Source organism: Aythya marila (assembly GCF_965140915.1).
Source record: "Aythya marila genome assembly, chromosome: 1".
Taxonomy (NCBI): domain Eukaryota; kingdom Metazoa; phylum Chordata; class Aves; order Anseriformes; family Anatidae; genus Aythya; species Aythya marila.
The window spans coordinates 86,334,946-86,349,290 of NC_139042.1; the positions used below are offsets into that span (position 1 = coordinate 86,334,946).

A 14,345-nucleotide genomic window follows, 5' to 3' on the forward strand; every position below is an offset into this window, starting at 1 on the left:
ACAGTTACAGTGTCTGAAAAAAGTAGCAACATCTACATTGTTTTCTTGCTGATTTCCTGACCACTTTGATATCCAGTTCAGATGAACAGCTGGGACACTGCCTTCCCCATTGAGAATCATCAGCTAAAACTCTCTGTGAATATATTCAGCGCCATGAAGTAACTTTACTCTACACAGCTGCTCCATTTTATAGCTTTTCTCTTTCTGCGTAATGTCCCTCCCTCTCCCTGAAACTTCCTGTTCCCCTTTCTAACATCCTTTTCTATATCAAGGCACATCATGATACAGAAACAACACTGAAATTGCCATTGCTGTTTGAATCAAGCAAAATCAGTCTCAAAAGATAGCAAGAATACCATTATATCAAAATTATAAGATGCTGCTTGACCACATGCTCTGGTGTTAAGCAGTCTTTTTAATAAAACTTACTTCTTAGAGAAGGAAAAAGAAATCATAAAGCAGCAAACCCAATTCAGATGATAAACTGTAGCAATATAAAACCAATATAACTAAACATTTTCAGAACTGATTTGAAGAATTATTTTCAGAAAGCATTCGAAAGGGTTATCTATTTGTGCATCTTTCAGGACTTAAAGCTTCAAACATAAATACACGTTTATACCTGTGCACAAGGGATCTCATTGATTTCACCAATTTTATCTATTTTTATGTGATTATATATTACATATTCTTTGAACCAACAATGTTCTTATCTACAATGCTTTCCACAGTGGCATATTAATCATAACGTAGTTGAGAGGTAAGGCATTAAGCTATACTGGCTATTTATGCCACTGGAGTATTGCATCTATCATATCTTTCTATGGTTCATAAAATAAAAATAGAAAACACACCAGAAAACCTGATTGAACATAGACAAAATCTTTGTCTTGTTCTTCAGAAGCATATTTGTACACACTACACATTGATAGGTTGTCAGATTTACCAGAAGCTCCCATATTGTGAACTGCTCCTTTCCCATCCACCCAATTAATTCAATTACAAATAGAGGTATCAACACAAAACACTTTTTTTTTTTTTTTTTTTAACCAGAATATGTGAATATATGGTCTTAGTAGCAAACTAGTAGCTTAGTATGAATGGACCTAATTAGAAGTACTGTAGACTGGAGGCAGTCTCAGCCCAGGACTATGCTAGCATTTCCTACTCTGCTTTCCTGGAAGCATCAATCAGATAACACACTACACAAAGGTAAATCCAATTCAAAAAACTATTAGTTCAAGCAAAACTCATCTTTCATGATGACTCAATGATGACTCCTGAGGAAATTGTTATTTTAGGTGTAAGAGTAATGGATTAAGAGAAAAAACCTTGAAGGCCAAAGGTTGTGGGGTTAGATAAGGAAAAAATACTGAACTTTAATTTATGCTAAAAATACTTGTACTACTTTCAACATTTATGCCTAGCTTTCACCTTTCAGTCTCCCCATCAGTTTCTAGCAATCAGTCACTTAAAAATGTGTAATTATTTTTATTCTCTGTGGTCCCTTCTCCGTCACTTGATCTTTTTCTTTTTGCTGTTTGGTTTTCCTCCTCACTTACTTAGACATGTGACTCAGGAGCTCCTGGAAGGATCTTTATGAAGTTTTCTCAAGAAATAGCAAGGATTTCAGTTTCTTATTACTAAACCATGTTAATGCTTTACCATTTGTATATTTAAATAATAATAATAAAAAAAATAGTCTACAGAATGATTGACTGTGTGTCCAGAGATTATGTGATCAGATTACAAATCACAAAAATGGTCAAGGCAGGAAGGGACCTCTAGTGATCATCTGACCCAATCCCACTGGAGCAGGTTGCTCCAAGCATGTCCAGCTGGTTTTTGTAGGTCTCCAAGAATGGAGATCACTGATTCATTTGGATATCGTGTTTCACTATATGACTACACTCAGCATGTTTTGTTTTTCCTTATGGAATCTCCCATGTTTCTGTTGGCACTCACTGCCCTTTGTCCTGTCTCCGGACACCCCTGAAAAGAGCCTAGTTCCTTCTTCTTCCCCCCACCATAAGTGCCATAGCCACTAAGCATTAACTGACCATGAGGTAAGTACTAGAAAATTAACTATTATTGAATAATTATTAGTGACCTCCACTGAACTGAGCAAGAATATTACAGATACTCTTCTCTATTTTCAGATTCATCATCCAATTAATATATCATCTCATAAAATTAAGTGTGCTGGGCAATTATATGTAAATTATGTTTGAAATCAAGTTGGAAAATTTATTCTCTCAAAGAACCTGTGTTGCTCAGTAACTGAGAAGAGTCAGGAACATGTATCCGTCTCAGCTTCCTACTGTTGCGAAAACAGCCTGGAAACCTTAAAAATAGCTGAACACTTCTGAAGTATTGACGGGAATAGAAGAAACAAGAACACCTTGAGTTCAGTTCATGTACCTTGGTTTAGGTAGTGCGAGAAGATGTGGGTACTGCCCATATTAAACATTCCTAGACATAACTTAAGGCACTGCATATTTTTCTTATTATTAACACTCAAACTCCTGAATCTAAATGAAATCTACCTAGATCATAGGTTAAGTAAGCATGAAGTTAGTAAAAAAAAATTGCTACACATTCCAAGCCAAAATTATTAATGTAGCTATTAATGTATTATGCTGTCATACTTCTAGTCTTTATTGGTCAACACTGTAGGTTATTTCAGATACATTTGGTTATCTGTGAAAGCACTCTTTAGCTACTGTTTGAATAGGTGTCACATGCAGTATTCTTTGTCAAACTTCAGTGATAAAATATTTGAGTAAATACATCTACAGACTTAATATACAATCACTGCATTCTTAAAATAATGGGGTAAATCCACATAAATTTCAAATTTATACCCAATATTATTTAAGCTGTATAAAATGTCACATATGATTATTACTGGAAAGGCAAACCAGACGAGTAATTAACACAGTTGAGAGTTCATATCTCTAGAAGTAAGAAAACACAAAGTAAAATTCATTTCCCATATGTTTCTGCATCAAATCAGGCCTCATGGGAACACATGGTGTATTTAAATTAGACAATGAAAATCACCACAATTATGCAAGTCTTAGAAGTAACTGGCTTGTACCCTTGAAAATTCTCCAGAAAGTGTTCTAGAAGTGTGAATCACCTCAAATATTACGTTGTTGTCAGTTCAGACAAACGATGCATACAAATACATGCTTATATAAACAAGCTCCGTATTTATAGTGCAACCATTAAATATAATTACATCATCAGGCAATTAGAATGCGCAGTTAAGTTTCACCTTCTCCCTCTGCTAATGAATGAATTTCTAAGTATCAGAAAAAGATTTATCTTTATTAGTGACATTTGATCAAATTGTTTCTGAACATGCAAAGAAAAAAGAAGCACCTCAAAATGTGAGGACCAAACTAAGAAGTTTATTTTTTTCATTGTCTGGTGACATAATTCTTCACCAAAACATTGCTTTATAATTGCCTAGAAGTAGTAAGTTAAAACAGAATTGTAACATTTCAGCACTCATAATGGCTTTTTTTTTCTTTTTTCACATTATATGAGTTCATGCAACTTCATAAAGAACAAGATAGAAACTGCAGATCTAATTCCATACACCATATTTAAGCGTAAATTCTGGGAATTCCATAAACGAAATTTTTAAAACTTTATTTCAAAAGACCTGGGAGACAGTAATCTTTAATCAGAAATTACCTTTCTGTTTTACTTCCTAAGATCTAGATCCAGCCTTACATGAGAAAAAAAAATAAAAATCTGATTTCATATGGAAAACAAACTGTTAATTGGAAAAATGTAGCCGTAGCTGAAAGCAGTTAGTCTTTCCTGTGCTTGAGGAAGACACCTGCTGGGAAGCTGTTTAGATACAGATATAGGTACCTCTTTATAGGTATCATGCTTCCAAAGCCATTAGTTAGGATGCCAAAAATTCTTCCTTACATAATTCTTCTGCAATGATCATCATGCTATTATCTCTGCTACTTTGGACAAAGTTTTTTTTTTCTAATTACTTATTTCTTCTCTAATATAAATGATGCTCCAGGTTTCCTGGTTCTCCTTTTGATTGAACAAGTTACCAAGTTTTTACAATGTGACTAATGATATGGACCACTGTGTTATGATTATTGCCAATATTGTTTTTCCTAACGATTCACATTAATTTACTCATTATCACAGCTGAGCATTCTCAGATTATTGCATACATTTACCTTTTTTTTTTATGTCATTCAGTTGTTTTTTTTTAAATTAAAAGTTTTACATAAGAAACATAGCATATTTGACTTTTTTAACTGTAGAACAGTTCATGAACATGGATGTAGCTTTTTAGTGACAGTCAGCCTTAGTGCCAGAGACAGATCAGGGACACATTTAACTTGCTAGCATATTTGTAGCCATAGTACCTACTAATACATTCATAATTTGTTTCCAACTTTTACTGCTATTGTCCAATCATTTTGTATGACACTCATCATCAGGAAAAAAACAAAACAAAACAAAACAAAAAAAACAGTTCCTAATAAAGGAGCTAAAGTTTATGGAAGTTTGTATTTTCTTCTGCACATATGTCCCCCTCCAGTAATGTTGAATTGCTACAAAAGCATCATTTATCCTTTGAGAACGATGCCAAGTCTCCAGACAAAGCTGCAGTCACCACATAATGTTCATACATTGTATTACTGGGTAAACAAACACACTACACATTTCACATCATTTACACTTTCCTGCACTTAAAGCATTTGCTGTTATTGAAGTCCCTATTCTAGAAAAAAAATAAAAATAAAAGATGATGCTATGATGCTCTGATCACTAAGAACACACACTAGTGAAAAGATGCATCCTTTTAAATTACTTATAGTTAATCACTATGTTTCAAATAAGTGATAATTTAATGAAAGGGAAGAAGATGAAAATCTTCGATGGACACTTTACTGTAGCTCTTGAAAAAATACAGGAAAAAATTGTCTTTCCCAATAATGATTTCTAAACAAAGCAGTATTCAGCAGTATTCTGTTTACTTGAACAGAACTCTCCTTATTTCCTTTTTGCCTCTTAGGAAAAAAAAAAAAAAAAAAAAAAAAAAGGAACTTTCCTGCTACTTGAGAAAGGGGGGTTGGGGGTGGAAGAGGAAGATAGGGGGGAAGAGAACAACTCTTCCAGCTTTTAGACAGATAGCAATCAGACTCCATTCAGGAGAAGGACATTGAAAATCCACTTCTGCTTGTGAATTATAAGATTTCTTCTGGAGGCTTAAAAATGGCATAAAGAGGCTGACAGAAACAGCAATAGGCAGATAGCTCATGAAGACAAGCAAGTCTATTCACACACAGGCAGATCATCACGCAGATGCAAATAAGAAACAAATAAAAATTAAAAAAAAAAAAAAATCCACTACCAAAATATTTGGTTCTATAATCACCAAAAGTCCATAATTTTTGTGCTACTGCTGGACAGGTATGTGTAAATCTTTTGGAAGCAAAAGACTGCAAAACTGCTGTTTTTTTGCCTCAGCATACCAATGTTTCTTTTAAAATATAAGAATAATATTTCTTGTACCACTAAGATTAGTGAATAGAATGATGTTTGCTCTTTGCAAATGAAATTGCAAGTATGGGTTAGTTTTTACCCTTCCTACCTAAAATGATATTTATGTACCAAAAACCTGGAAAGAATAATTTAAAATTTAATCTCACATCTCATTTTAAGTGCATAAAAAATCTTTACACAAAAAAAGGTTTACAGTTCAAAACAATTGTTTATATGGTGGATTTTTAAGTACTTCGCTATTTATTTACGGGGAAAAGGACTTGTCTCCATTTATTTTTTTGTTTGTCTACAGTTGTGAATGGTTCTTATGTGGAAATTGAAAAACAAAACAAAACAAAGATACTAGTTGGAAAGATAGGTACTAGTTGGAAAGGTCTGCAAAGCTCCATTACATTTAAGAAAGATGCTTTTGACCTAATTTTTTAAGAATCTCTAATTCGTCAGATAACCCATTTTTCAATGATCACATTAAAAAAAAATCACAAACAAATCTTCTGCAAATACCTGATAATTCAATTGTTTAAATGCTAGTACCAACAAACAACCTAATCTACAGAATATAAAAAAAAACGGCCAGTATTGAAGATTAACTGTTCAGCAGAGAACTATCTTCTGCACAAATCTGCTCTCCAGGTTCACGCCAACAGAAGTCAGAAATACACAGAGACTTAAGGTGTATTAGAATAAAATGCAATTAGTGTAAAGAAATCTCACTATTAAAAATGTGATTCCGATTTTGCTTCTCTTCAATGCCACAACTTTTAGATTTTAAACTCCACCATAATGGAATTTAACAGCAGTTCAGTAATATAATCGAACTATGGATTAATACAGTAGTGAAAAAAAAAAAAAAAGTAGTATTCTATCCAGTGTACTCCACATTATCACTTACAAGTATAATTTTTTAAATGATGTTTTTCAGAAATAAAGAATAGAGCCTTCAGTGAATTTCCAGTTTTGATTTCAATGTCAACATAAAAATCATCTACTGTCAAGGAGTTCTGTATGAAAGGCCTTCCAACCATCCAGCCAACCTCATATTTAAGACATCTAAGAACTCACCACACAGACATACACTTCATAATAATGAAGATAGTACAAAGAAAGTATAACAATATATTTTAATAGCACCATCTCAACTGATTATTCTTTCTCCTCCAGATTCTCCAGAACACCAAATGCAAACATTCTCTCTCTCTCTCTCTTTAAAGATTTTTGGTTTTCAGAGGAATCAACTGTCTGAAAACTGTCCAGCCATTTGCTATGAATTTTTTAATCATTATTTCTTTTTATTATTGTCAACAAGCTGTTGCAATAATCAGCCAAATACCAGATTAACATTTTTCACATATTTGAAAGTAATAGAGGAAAACTAATTCAGTTAAGCTACAGAGAATAAACCAGACACAATTTATATAACCTCTCTAAATATCAGAACTGAATAATAAACTCTCATCTCTGTCAAGTGCTCAATTCAAGACTGTAACTTGGCAGAGTAATTCATTTTTATGTGATAAAAAACAACAACAGCAATGCTAAAAGCCCATTTCAGCAAAGTTTCCTTTCTGTTCATTTTTAAAGCAAGACCCTGTTTCAAATGTAATATATACTGAAAAATGTCAGACGGAATCATAGTGTAACTCACCTTAGCTCTCTATAACAATTGCCACAGCAACACTTAAGGGTTAGTAGCAGAATCAGTTCTTTTCCAAAACAATTTCAGTTTTGTTGAGTAGCTGCATACTGGGGGGACAGAGGGGAAATACCACTTTGGATAACTGACATGCCTCTGAACAGAAGCACTTGACTTACCTGCCACTGTTTCATGAGCTCCCGAACTGTTTTGGCATCCTCTAGTATCTTTTCTTTGTGTGTAGCATCCTGCAGGACATTAGCAGTTGTTTCAGCTTCTGTAAGCCAAGCAAGGAACTTTTCGAGATCCAGGTAGAATACCTGCAACATCTGTAGGGCTGATTCCAATGCAGCTTCACGCTCATTAACCCTGTGCAAGTACAAAAAGTCAAATGCAGCACTCGCAGGAATAAAACAAATCTCAATCATTAAATCACAATATAACAAAGACACTCCATGTATTTTTCACATACCAATCAAGGTAAGAATTTGCAGATAGCTTAGCTACAATGATACAACTTGCATCTTGCATTGTATGTTTGGCAGGTGGGGTTCTTTTTTAGATTAAAAAAAAAAAAGTCTTTTCTCTTGAGGAGAGAAACTAAAAATCAAGGAAAAAAAATCAATAGCTGCTTCATTGTTTGAAACAACTATACCTGAAAAAAAAAAAACACAATAAAAAAAAATAATTAAAAAAAAATCAGAAATAATTCCCTACTGTTTTTATCAAAGATTGTTTAGTTATTTGTCATTAAGAGTACTGTGGGAAAATCTGTTTATTTATAGAAAGTACAAAATAGGTCCTGGACCCTAATCAGTATTATGAATTTAATTGTTAGTTTTGATGATTTGAAGACTGTTGAAACTGCACTGAAAACGAGCTACCGTTTTTTCATAAAAAAAATAAATAAATCATAGAATGGTTTAGGTTGGACGGGACCTTAAAGATCATCTAGTTCCAACCCCAACAAATATGAATGAGATATAAATTACATCTCTATCAATTACGCGATAAAAGACAGTTTTTAAGTACAAAGACTATATTACTATATTATCCTTGGGGAAGAGCTAAATCATAAACTGGGAAAGAACCTTGAAGGCCCAAGCAATCCGGGTGCTGAAAAAAAAATTTTTCATTTTTTTTTATTTGAGTTGTATCAGCATTCATGTGCAGTGTAGGTGTTCTATATGTACTCACCAAATTTTTATATTAAACTTGAGCTAAATATGGATTTAGAGAAATGAACAGGTAAGTATGACATAGTGTTCATTACCACAGATTTATCAAGGCTACTTAGTTGTTGTATTACATGCGTATTGTATGATGAATGACTAATTTTTGAAGCTCAGAAAATACCTAGTAAAGTTATCTAATAATTTACATTACTTCAAGTGGAATGAATGTAATCTGATACACACCAACATTTACTCCACAAACATATGGTGATCTGGCTATCTGCACATATAATCATAGAATCATACAATGGTTTGACTTGGAAGGGACCTTAAAGATCATCTAATTCCAACTCCCCTGCCATGGGCAGGAACATTTTCCAACAAAATAGGTTGCTCAAAGCCCATCCAACCTAGCCTGAAAGACTCCCAGGAATGGGGCTACCACAACTTCTCCCTCATCCTGCTGGCCACACTTCTTTTGATGCCGCCCAAGATACAGTTGGCTTTCTGGGCTGCAAGCGCACAATGTCAGCTCATGTTGAGCTTCTCATCAGCCAACACTCCAGATCCTTCTCCTGCTCTCAATCCATTTTCTGCCCAGCCTGTAGTTGTGTTTGGCATTGCCCCAAGCCAGATGCAGGACCTTGTACTTGCTCTTGTTGAACCTCATGAGATTCACATGGGCCCACCTCTCAAGCCTGTCCAAGTCCCTCTGGATGGCATCCCTTCCCTCCAGTGTGTCAGTCTTACCACACAGTTCGGTGTCATCTGCAGACTTGCTGAAGGTTCACTCAATCCCACTGTAGATGCCCCTAACAAAGATGCAAAACAATGCCAGTTCCAATACTGACCCCCGATGAACACCAGTGATTACTGATTTCCAGTTGGACATTGATCCATTGACTGCAACTCTTTGAGTGCAACAATCCAGCCAATTCTTTACTCGCTGAGTGATCCATTCATCAAATCCATGTCTCTCCATTTTCAAGACAAGGATATCACGTGGGACAGCAGTGTAAAATGCTTTGCACAAGTCCAGGTAGATGATATCAGTTGCTCTTCCCCTAACTACCAATGCCATAACCCTGTTGTAGAAAGCCACCAGATTTGTCAGGCATGATCTGCCCTAAGTGAAGCCATGTTGGCTGTCACCAATCATTTCCTTATTTTCCATGTGCCTTAGCATGGTTTCCAGGAGGAAACCTCCATGATCTTGCTGGGCACAGTGGTGAGACTGACTGGCCTGTATTCTTTCCCGGGTCTCCCCTTTTTTAAAAATGGGGGTTATGTTTCCCCTCTTCCAGGCAGGGGGAAATTCACCAGATTGACATCACTTCTCAAATATTACGGTTAGTGGCTTAGCAACTACATCTGCCAGGTTCCTCAGGACCCATGGATTTGTGCACCTTTAGGTTCCTTAGCTGGTCTCAAACCTGATCTCCTCCACTGGGTGGTTCATCATCATCCCAGTCCCTGCTTTTGCCTTCTGGGGCTAGGGCTATGTGGCTAGATAGATCTACCGTGTAGTTTTCTAGTTAGACAGAGACTAAGATACTGGAGTTTATCAGATATAAAATTTCTAATTTATCATAATGGTAATTGATCATAATTTTATCAGATGAGGCCAAGAAATTTCTGAGTGCTAATCTCTGTTTCAAATCTTGTTTGCTGTCCTAAGAGGTTGTACCCCCTGAGAAGTAATGGTATCATCCTGAAGCCTAATGTATTATCTGATGTAAGAAAATAAACAAACAAAAACGACACAAAATTTACCGCATGTTACTAAGAGCATGTTTTTCTGACAAGCATATATGTGAGTTGCAACAGAAGATGGTAGGAACAGAAGAATTCAGGCAGAGTACAGGAGAGTACAATCGCTTCATTTCATTAAATGAAACAAACCTTCCTAAGGTCTCTCACAACAGCTACCATATTTCTGTTATATTTTTCATCCTTCAGCATCTCACTTTTCCCACACATCTTGTGAGAAAAATAATTTATTCTTGGATTTATTTTTTTTTTAATTTTTTTTGGTTCAAAAACTGAGAAAGCTATTGAATGTCTCACTTCAAGCTACAAAGTCATCCACTGATTCTTCAAAACTTGAAACATTGACTGGACTTTGATCTCAGATTTACCTGTCACCACTCCAAGAACTGTCTACGTGAGAAGCGTCTTCCAGCCTGCTACAGAGTCACCTGTATCCCCACACGTGTCCCCAAGGGCTGTACGAGAAACACTCAGCTTTAGAATAGTGAAAGTTGTCTCTTTCCTAACTTTATTGTCCATGGACTTAGAGCAGGCTTGTGGTTAGGACACTGTTCACATGTAAAACAACTGAAATAAAAAAGTCTACTGTTCTTTTAATTTAGCTAAGAAATAATTTCATAGATATCATAGCTATCTATACTAGCAATATACATTAAATCAGCATAAACAGAAAGAAAAAAAAAAAAAACAAAACACAGAAAAAGAAAATCTTCTACCCGGAAAAATGCTGTTTTGAGTTATCTTTTTATCATTTTTAGTTCAAAAATTGCATGCCATTTATTTTATAGAATTTGGAAATGGAGTACGCATACATAAAGCAAAAATATTTTATCTAGTTCTTCAGAGTACAATTCTATTCTAAGATATGCCTTTTAGTGTTATGCTAACTAAATTTGTAGTGTGCAACATGATTCATAATATCTGTGCCCAAAAGCCTTTGCAGAATTGGGCAAAACATTTTCTTAACACTCGGTTCTTCAAAATATTAAAGGCATATTTTTGAACTACTATTGACCTGAAATCCTGGAAATACACAGCAATTACACAATGGGAAGTTAAAAAAAAAAAAAAAAAGCTTAGGTTTATTTGTGTATACTGTTAATTTTAAACGTATCCTGAGAAGTAGGATCCAAAACTACTTTCATCCACAAGTAAGAACACAAACACACATGAAAATTATATGGAAAGGGAGAGCCATTAGAAGCTTTGCTCAAAATCAGAATTTATCTTTTATAGAAAAATCCAGACTACATGAAAAATATTACATAGTATTTTATTGATATGGGTAAAGAAAAAGGTTTTCATTAGCAAGAATCTTTTGGCACTTCTATTCTATGATGCACAGAAATCTTATAGCAAATAATTCTTCCAGCCTACAAAAGTGTGTTCCTTATTTATAAACGTACTAATACGCCTAACAGAAAATAACTAGTACTTTGCATTTTAAATTTTGCAACGTCTAGCATGCAACAAACATTTAACTACATTGACAACCCTACAGCATATAAATAAGCTTCACTCTACTTGTCCTTCTAATTACTTCAAAATTATGAGGTTAGAATATAGAAAAGAAGGTCTGAAAATGAGGAGTAAAGCTGAATATCAAATCCAGAATGTGATGATTTGCACAAAATTATAGTGGAGACAAAAATCGTAGAATCATAAAGGTTGGAAAAGACCTCCAAAATCATCTGGTCCAACCATCCCCCTACTACCAATGTCACCCACTAAACCATGTCTCTAAGTACCACATCCAAGCTTTCCTTAAACACTCCCAGGGATTGTGACTCCACTATCTCCCTGGGCAACCTGTTCCAATATATATATTGAACAAGAAATTACTGCACAAAAACAAAACACAAATGTTTTCTTTTTAGCCTGTATCATCAAGGCATGTTTAATTTCATAGTGAGCGCAAGCTGTATGAAAAGAACATAGAATCACAGAATCATCTGAAGTAAGCATGAAAAATTTTTCACTGTAAATGAAACCTTGCATAGTATGAACACTACAAAATGCTGCTGAAATACTGTAAAATAATCATAACAATAATGATTTTTAACCAAATGAACCTTCCTTTCTCTGTTTTACATAAAAATATCAAATTCCTGGAAGAAATACTGAAGGTGGGATTTATCTTATTTGCGTCTAGACACTCAAAAGATAAGCAACTACATTCTCTCTGCAAAACAGAGGGAATTTCTGGAATTTAATTAAGCCTCCTCCCCGTCTGGCTGTAAAGATCTGTTGAACTAGATTCAAAGTCAATTTTCGTTCTCTTGACTGGTAGGGTTCTAGTAGGTTACAAGACTAAATTACTTTAGTGGTCTAAATTTTACACAATGTGTATGTTACGTTTGTATGTAAATTTACATATTTGTATGTGAGATGATCCCCAACCTAGCCTGGGCACCAATTTTCAGGAACTAGTGACATCAGTAGCAGAGGACTGAGCAACTCTGATTGTCATATGAGTTTCTTTACAGGACAGAAATTATGGTGCTATTGTAAGAATGTGTTAGCTGAAGGCTTCAAGTTGAGTGGAAGATGAGGACATGTCAGAGGAAGTGAGTCACACAAAAAGTGCATAAGCATGAACATTTATATTCACAGGAAGAGGTTAACAAGGGTTTAGAAAAAAATACCAGCCTCTACTGCAAGATACTGGTGTGATTCTGAGAACTTTTAAAGCACATACTTTGAAACATATCTGCTTACAAATGCCTGTGAAGATAAACAGGTAAAACTGAAGTTATCTGAAGTCTGTGTGATCTTTTAATTGTAAGCAAGCTACAGTACTTTCAACTACAGTCAGCATCTGTACTGTGATATACTTACAAACAAATATATACAGCAAAATAAAAAAAAATAAAAACTGAACCCCTTGTTATGAAATCTGAAAAGAGGAAAAAGTGCTGAGGTATGGGAATTATGGTGCCGTTTAAATATACCGGAAGAGTTCTTCATTCAACAGTTCTAAATGCCATACAACACGGGGAATTTTGGACAAAGCTCCCATAACTGTGGATATTCAAGATATTTCTTCAGCTGTAGTATTTGCTACATAACTTGGAAATAATCACTCACACTTTTGGGATATCTGTTTGTCTATTTAAAGTTGTAACACTTACCCACATTTCAAGACACATTGCAAGTGTCAGCACTTAATATTTTGTAATGCTTAGATGAAAGAAATCATAGTAAGTACAGAGCATTATACCATTGTACACTACACTATGTAGTGATACAGAAATATTTTGAAGAAGAGTGAGCACAGAAAATATTTTTAATGGACTAACAGAAAAGTAATGTTCCACATGGTGATAAAATGGAGAAATACAGCATAACTCAGCCTTCAATAGATTGCTAAATCACACTTCCACCTGTAGGCTGTGGTGATTTACTCTTGTCACATAGAGATGTAAAATAAAATAACCTGAACTGTTGGCTGGAAAAGCATAAATATAAGGTTTACTTCTACACTTCATGTGCCTCTTTGTAGAACTGTATTTTCTCCTTTTTGACATTACTATTCTACACAATTAAAGAAAAAATGTGTTACCTGAATTTTCCTTTTCCGAGGCCAACTATCATGAGACAATTTGAACTACATGCATCTTCCTACTAAGGCTGGAAGTAGTTTACACTTTTTCATGAGATCATATCACTTCTGCTGGTGTAACAAAGGAACAAATGCAAAGCTTTATGGGAACATTTAATTTTTATTACTAAATAGATTTAAGCTCTTACTTGTAACACTTCTTTAACTGCCTTAATTTGGACTGATAAAGAAGTTATCACAAAGAGGCAGGATTATTTAGTCTCCGGTAGAATGGAAACAGGAAGAGGTATCACACATGAAGAGAAAATGACTAATAGTTTTCCATTCAAAAATTTAACATGGAATTCTAAAACAGACCTTCTTATTAAAATAAAATAAAAAAAAACTCCTGACATTTTTTGAAATGAAAATTCAAAACAAACCATATAAATTTATTTTAGGATTGCTGCTTAGAGGAATTTTCTTCCAGAATCTAGGGATTTATATTCTATAGTGCCAGCCAATGCTATTACATGTTAATAGGTGATTAATTTGCAAATTAACTTTGGAATGGCTGATAACCATCGAGCACAGAAGGCTATGCTGAGACAGCATTCTAAGTACTGCTTTAACGCAGTTTTCTGGATCTCAACCAGCTTGCCACCTCATTTAG

The 14,345-nt window shown here is 34.6% G+C and overlaps 1 protein-coding gene across 10 annotated transcripts in view; it reads right to left on the reverse strand.

Moving 5' to 3' along the window:
* Window positions 1-14,345, reverse strand: part of DMD (dystrophin) — a 1,245,415-nt gene that overhangs the window by 238,774 nt on the left and 992,296 nt on the right. For all 10 annotated transcript variants that reach the window (XM_082770266.1, XM_082770264.1, XM_082770258.1 and 7 more), the window contains one exon: window positions 7,366-7,555. In XM_082770266.1, the coding sequence (XP_082626392.1) occupies window positions 7,366-7,555 (190 nt within the window). The remainder of the gene's footprint in view (window positions 1-7,365; window positions 7,556-14,345) is intronic.